The sequence below is a fragment of the Cervus elaphus genome, chromosome 8 (assembly GCF_910594005.1).
Source record: "Cervus elaphus chromosome 8, mCerEla1.1, whole genome shotgun sequence".
Taxonomy (NCBI): Eukaryota; Metazoa; Chordata; class Mammalia; order Artiodactyla; family Cervidae; genus Cervus; species Cervus elaphus.
The window spans coordinates 44484462-44492371 of NC_057822.1; the positions used below are offsets into that span (position 1 = coordinate 44484462).

General features: G+C 34.2%; 1 protein-coding gene across 6 annotated transcripts in view; it reads left to right on the plus strand.

Moving 5' to 3' along the window:
• Positions 1-7910, plus strand: part of FAM126B (family with sequence similarity 126 member B) — a 62158-nt gene extending 54248 nt beyond the window's left edge. For all 6 annotated transcript variants that reach the window (XM_043910413.1, XM_043910414.1, XM_043910415.1 and 3 more), the window contains one exon: positions 224-7910. In XM_043910413.1, the coding sequence (XP_043766348.1) occupies positions 224-825 (602 nt within the window). In that variant the 3' untranslated portion in view covers positions 826-7910. The remainder of the gene's footprint in view (positions 1-223) is intronic.

The window sequence follows — 7910 nt, forward strand, 5'->3', positions numbered from 1 at the left end:
ATAAGCTAGCCTAATTAAAGCTAAATGAACAGAATGAATAACGTTAGAATTCTGTATAGATTGAGGCTCCTTCCCCTAAATTACTTAGGGAAAGTGTTGGTAGCAAGGGTCATTGCTGACCTATAGCAAACATTACCTAGGAGAAAAGGTCAGTTGAGTTGTTATTCACGGCTGCTGCTTATTTAATTTAGCTATTGCTGAGTCTGTCTGATTTGTTTTTTAGGTGCTGAGGGTATAAATGGAGGAGAGGAGTCGGTAAACCTGAATGATGCAGATGAAGGATTTTCATCAGGGGCTTCCCTCAGCAGCCAGCCAATTGGGACCAAACCATCCTCCTCTTCTCAGAGGGGAAGCTTAAGGAAAGTAGCAACTGGGCGTTCAGCCAAGGATAAAGAAACAACTTCTGCCATCAAATCCAATGAGAGCCCTCGAGATTCAGTAGTTCGCAGGCAGTATGTACAGCAACCAACTGATCTTAGTGTAGATTCAATTGAGCTGACACCGATGAAGAAACACCTGAGCCTGCCTGCTGGCCAGGTGGTGCCAAAAACTAATAGCATTAATCTAATCCGGACAGCCAGTGCTTCCTCAAGTAAATCATTTGACTATGTAAATGGCAGTCAAGCAAGTACCAGCATTGGGGTTGGCACTGAGGGTGTTACTAATTTAGCAGCTAACAATGCTAATCGCTACTCAACTATCAGTCTACAGGAAGACCGGCTAGGTCAAGCTGGAGAAGGGAAAGAGCTGCTCAGCCCGGGAGCTCCCTTATCCAAGCAGTCTCGATCCCCAAGCTTCAATATGCAGCTGATATCCCAGGTGTAGTCTTGATATCCTCTCTCATCTTTCTGCTTATCTTCTAGACCGAACATTTCGTTGTGCTTCAAGGAGACACTTCATCCCACATTGTGAAAACATTGGTCATCATAAACAGATCTGATTTAGTTTAGGTATCTTCATACTGTATTTTGTATGGAAACAGCAATAAGGTTTTCTTTTCTCTCTTTCCTATATCTTCTCTTCACCTGTTCCTTGTAAACGTGTTTGTGAAGCAGTAGAAAATGTTTGCGTTTTCCACACCTTCCTTTCTCCTTGGGTGATGTGCAATCCATCGTAGGCTGATCAGTCCCATTTCAACACTGTGAGACTGAGGTTATGTTAGAGGAAATGGTGTATATGATCCCTATGAATGATACTTTGGCTTTTGTTTAAAAAAAAGAAAAACAAAAAACGGGTTTGTTCTCATTATCTGTAGAACTATGAAGATAACTGGATCATATTTTTTCTCTCTTAACCAGGAGTGCCTCAGAGATTCTGCTATGACTTTGGACTTCTCTGAGTCTGTGCAATCATTTTCTTGAGAAGCATGGGGAAAGGTGGTAGACTGCAGCACCTTTTCATTAAAATGAGGGTGGCTCTTTTTTTCCCCCTTCTCCTTTATCTCGAGGATACAATGTTCAATTACTGAGGCATTTGAATCAAGTTGTGGCCACCTCTGTTGGAGGACAGGGCTCTAAGTTGATTGTGTAATAGATAATGCACTTTCTCAATGGCTCTATAGTCATTATTAACATGTCTTCCCTCCTCCCCACAGGACATAAGGTCATTTCTGTCCTTTGAGTTTGAACAGCTAATAAATCAGAGAATCCAAGGGGCTTGTTCTATTTCCCAGGAATGATTGCCACTTCGGTGCTGGGGTTTTATGGGGGGGAGGGGGCAGTTTCTGTTTAGCTTGTGTGGGATTGTTTGTGTGAGGGGAAGTTTTGATTGTTTTTTTTTTTTCTTTTCCTTTGTGAGCTGATGATGACTGAAGTAGAACAAGTACGTCTTCAGGTAAAGAGAGGGATTTCTCAACCCACTTTCTATGATGTCAGACTATTGGAGAAACCCTTTTAGCTGCTTTCTAGATGTACCTAAATTCAGTCAGATATTTTGGATTAAGAAACCTGAAGTCCTGATAGGTCATATACTCCAAGGAAATACATCAGGGACAGATAATTGGCTGAAAACACTGACGCTTCAATGTGACACATTTTTATAGAACATTTCTACCAGGGGGTACTGACTTGATTTCTCCTATAAGGACCACACTGCCTTTGTGTTTAATGTAATGCAATTTGTGTACCTTCTAATCATATATCTGCAAAAGTTCTCATTTTTATAAATCTTTGAAATCATGCCAGTAAGCTAGATGTTGAATGTATTAAGTAGCATTTGGTAATTGCTAAGAGGCTACGAAAATGCATCATTGGTTTTTTTAGAAATTTTTTTTTTTTAAGTTATGATTTGGTTGGATAAGATTTCATTATGACCTCATCTGGGTCCCAGGCTCTAATGCTTGATTGAAATAGAAGAAAATATATTGGTTTTTGAAAATCAGTGTATTATGACTTGAACTGCTATACATTCTTCCACACGATATTCAGAGCGATGAATGCTTTGTACATTTAGACATTCTTATTTTATTATTGTAAAAGAAAAACATACTGAATTTACAGAAAGCAAGTATTCTCCTAATTAACAAAGTTTGAAATATTACCTCTACTGATTAAAATTCTAATAGATTTTGATAAATAAAATAACCAGAAAAATGCTTCTCGTTTTTTTCCACACCTAAAAATCCAGCCCCTTCCTTTTTATTGTAAGAGGTTTTTATTTTTGCGGGTTTTGTAAGGTACTTTCTGTTAGAATCTTTATGAAAACAGTGAGATGCTTGTTTGAATTTGGTGGTGTGTAATATTTTTCAGCTCATATGAAAATGGAAAACTAGAACCTGAACTGTTATCTATAACATTGCCAAAGTCTGAAGAAAAGCTAAACGTTGATAGAGATTTATTGATTTGTGTATATATATGTATGTGTGTATGTGTGTATATATATGGTGTGTATATGTATATATCACAAAGACATATTTTGGATATCTTTTCTTCTAATTTAACTAAGGGATGTCAGATAAATGAATTAAAAGCAGCCAAATAAATGAGGTGTAAAGATCTATAACAATAAGGAAAGCAAAGTTTCGGGTATGAAAAGAGAAAAGCATTATACTTAACAGGGGGTGAGATCTTGGCCATGGCTCGAGATCAGTCACTTTATGGTAACACTGCCAGGTTGATTTAAGAGACTGAAGGGTTGTTTTTAATTTAGCAAGTTGTACATTTATTGGCACCTAAATCTAGCATGCTTTTAGTCATAGCACAGAAAACCCCAGATAATACCAAATTACAGCAAAAACTGTGAAAGACATAATAAACTCTCCCTCTGATTTCTTAGAAATCTTATGTTACACTTGAAAAGTTGGTTTTGAAAAACTTTCAACTTAGAGGATTTCATTTATCTCTATGTATAGTCATATATATTTTGTACATACACATACCCATTAATGTTTCATGACCCTCTAACATTTGTGTTCCATTCTTTTAAGTAGTATAATTTAGCCCCAAAGAAGAAACATTTCATTTAGTTCAAGTTTTGCATTCGGTGTCTTAGAACAGATTTCCTGTTCAAGATGTAGTTAAAATGGGATGAGTCAGTCATAAACCATAGTCACATTTTCTAAGAGATTTTTAAATATTCATTTGCATTATTGCATTTAATGTAAAATAATTTTCAGATATACAACTGTTAGAAATATATGCCAGCAATATTCACGCTTTATCCTTTAACAACTTTTTGTTTTTATACTTCCTAACTTCCATTTTAAAAAGTTCTTTGATTTATGGACAAGCTAGTTAGGGAGAAAATACTTGTTTTCTATAATAAAATAATTTGATTGATGTTATCTATGCCAGGTTCAATTAAGAAATACAAACAAATTATCTGTAGGTTTTGGGAATTCTTCTCTATGATGTTAATTTGAAATCATGTTACTAGAACACATATATGTTTTAGAACAAATCACGTGTAAAGTGAAAGCTAGCTTAGAAGTAAGATTTTTAAATACAAAAATATTTTGAGAAGCTGTGTGGGAGGGTGATGATTGTAATTTGAAATCCTGATCATTACCACTAGTCTTACCTTCCCAATGAGTCTCCTGTGCCTGTTTATTATAAAGTCAAATTTTTTTGTGCTAAAGAGACCATAGAGGTAATCTAGGAGTCTCCCAGCACCCACTCCTTCATATCCATCCTCAGGAAACTGAGGCTCAAAAAGGTGGTAATGTGGTCAAAGTCACATAACTTAGAAGCAGAGCCAGAGTCAAACTCCTGTCTCCCATCAAATGCATATTAACACCCCACTGCCTCCTTTCACTCATCATATGGTGATCGTAGTATGGGACACTCTCCACTTCTGCAGTTTCTTTACAGTTTGGGTCTAATAGTGGTGAATACAGCACATTAAGAAAAGTATTAAATCCAGAAAAAAATGTAGGGTAATAAACATAGATGGGGAAGGATAGATAATTTTTCTTACTCTAATTTATGCCTTACTGTTTTCTGCCACTTAACAGTTGTATGCTGCCATTTTATAGTTGATTATGTTTCTGGGAATTTATTTAAATGCAAAAATAAACCCAGTGAAAATGACTTTAATCAGTGTTTCTAGGTATCTTAAGTAATTTTTGAATCGGCCAGCTTTCACAGTCACCTAGGTGGCAGGTTAACTGTACTGCACAATGTAGTATTGCAAAGATAAATTTTACTCCATAATTTCTAATGTAAAGAGATTGAACCTTGTGCTCAGAGCAGATAGATAACAAGCAGTTATTTCCTTCTGTGATTGAAAAAGATTTATAGTGTGAAGCTTATGGTTCTGTAACAGAATGGTGACCCATGTCATTTAAAGTGTACATATGGTACAAAATGTCTTTAAATGCGGTAGTCCCAGCTATATAAGCTCAATATTTCCAACCTACATTCTCAAATTCCACTTGGTAGCTTTACTGAAGAATTGAGAATAACTCCTTTTAAGTTGTTTTGTTTGCACTATTTTTGTGAATATTTTAATGAAGTGGGGTGTTTTTCCTACTCGGACGAGTTAGTATGGGTCCATTTTTGAGTACTTTTAATTGTTGACAATCAGCACGTCTCATTTAATTCTCTGCATGTTCATCTGTAAATAAAAATAATAGTACGTGTCTTTAGTGGGTAGTACACTATTTATACAGACACTAGCAAGGAAGATCTCCATTTCTGATCTTGGAATTACAAAGTAAGTTTTATGGTTTTGTTTTTTTAAAATCAGTATTTCAGTTACATACTTGTTTTTTAGTTTAAAAATGACAGTGGTCAGAAAATCTACAAGAATTTTAGAGCAATTTTTTCTATACTATGGCTATGTAAACAGTCTGAACCTGAGAACTTTTTATCTTTCAAGTTGAATGATTATTGTCATGTTTCAAACCACTAAGTCGGTTGAGACACTTATTTGTAAAAATACTTTAATTTTTAAAAAAGTGCTTTTTAGAAACAAGCTGTTTGAAAATCAGCTAGAAGTAATTGATAGCTTAAAGTCTAAGTGTTAGGATATTTGCCAGATTATAAAATGGAATGCAATATAAAATTGTTAACAGTGCTAAAAAAAAATCATGAGTCACCAGATTGATACAACTTTCCATTGCTAAGGTGGTCGTGTTGACAATGTAAGACATAAATTTTAGTATTACCTACACTGTATACCTAATGGGTATATCATATTGGCACTAACATATATAGGAAATACTATTTGTAGAGTCAACCAATGTGCACTTAAACTATTGGATTTTTGGTGGTGCCAGAAATTTGTGTGGTGATCCCAACCCATTAGAATTAGAGGAGTCATAATCATCCAACCTTCCCCTGCCCATGTAGGTACATTGCTTCTGAACCTGACCACATAACCACAAAATTTAACTTCAGTCTCTTCAGTATGTTTATAATCTTAGCCATTAATCACATGAGAAATAGAAGAGCAAATAGTTTAGGATAGAAGTTAGCAGATAGCTGGCAATGATGTGAAATAACTGGCAGCATAGTACAGATACGTAAGTTCTATGTTTTGTTTCTGGATTTTGTGAAAATGTTTACAAATTAAGTCATACTCAGATATCTGCTGTTAAGCTATTCTGTTTAATACAGATTTTTACACCCAAAATTAGAATTAGGCATAGCTTAAAGTATAAATGAGTCTCTTTTTTTTTTTTCAGAATTGTGTATCTGAAGGTAGGTTTAGTAAAGAAAGTCTTCTATTTTCAAAGAAAATGAACTTAATTGGACAGTCCATCCCCAACTACAGAATTCATATCAATCTGGTTTGCTGTATTTGAGTGTCAAAAGTGTAGTGTTAATGATACCAGAGGAAATTCTTCACATCTTCATAAACTACAAAAGTTACCAAAGAAAATGAATCAACCAAATATAAAATTTGAAGTACCCATTAAGGAATGTGGCCCCTTTAACATGGAGGATTGATTTCTAGCCCTGGGGGAAATAGTCTTTCCTGTGGAACAGATATACAGAACCTACAAGATTCCATTGGAGGTTTTCTTACCATGTCTGTAAAATGTCAACATTTATACTTCCAGCAAAAGTACCAGTTAAGGGATAAATCCAAATATTATTTCTTATGGCAAATTTCATGTCTCCTTAATTCAAATTAAGGATTTTGTTCATCAGTATTAAATAAAAGGAGGGAGAGAAGAATTCCTATAATCAGTATACTATATAATATTGTGACTTTCTAAAAAAATTGAGGGTAAATTATAGAAATGTGTATTTTTAAGTGAGCAATGTCAATTATTTCTAGTAAGTGTGACATTGGCTAAAACTATGTTTACTTAATTTATGTACTCGATTACTCTGGGTATTTTTTTTCTTCGCAGAAAAACATGATTTTTAACTTTAAGAAAAGTTAAAACACTCATTTTTAAAACAACTCAGCACTAAAGAATTAAACTATTAAATAATGATTTGGGGGGATATGAATTTGTATATTACCTGATGTCCCAAACAGTCTCTATGTATTATTTTTTTTATATCAGATAGAAGTTAAAAAGTAATGAATGTCTTGATCTGTTATCTTAGAAAAGATTGGCTTTCTAACAATTACGAACGTCGGTTTTTGTGGGTTTTAGTTTTATCATCCAAACTGAATTGAGACGTATGCTAAATGTACTTTGTGTTGTTTTAAAATATTTGTAAGAAGTTCGTTAACTGCTTTTCAGTGGTGGCTTTTTGATTCTTATTCTAAAACTTACACTGGCTTTACATTCATTTTAACTGGTTAAGTGAAACGGTTTTCATGGTGCAAAGATAATTTTCCCACTTTGTCATCATAATTTGACACTCCTGACCTACAATTTCTGAAGAGTTTTTTACTACTGTAACATCATGTATCTGGTCTCTGTCACAGTGGACAAGTATACAGGAAATATTCAACTTTCACGTTTGCTTCATAAAAGGATACAGGTTGAATAGGTCAGCTCTTCTGTTTTTGTTTCTTAATCATCATCAACCTGTAGCTTGGTGTAAACTTGCCAAGTATTCAGAGAATAGTGCTGGTTAAAATTTAAATATGATAGGAAGAAAATATGATCTCTATTGACTGATGTCCTTTCAAACTAGGACTAGTGAAAACATTTTTTTCAGAGCTGAAGAAAAAAAAATGCACATTTAAGATCATATTTATTGGTGCATGTAAGCCATTATCTTAACTGTCTTACTGAACTGGTTAATGCTGTTGATTGTTGAAATGTGAAATATAGTCACTGTTGACCTTGTAAATATCTGCCAGAGATGAAAAAATATTTTAAGTTATAAATAAAGATGTATAAAATTCATTATCAGTCTGCAATGCAGAAACATATCTAAGATGTTAAATATTGTGTTTCTTGAGAGATGTGTAATTTTTCCCTAGATGTATCTAGTTACATTAAGGATGTAAATTTTCTTTTGTACAGTATAAAATACAGCTTTATTTGGCTTTTGACTGGA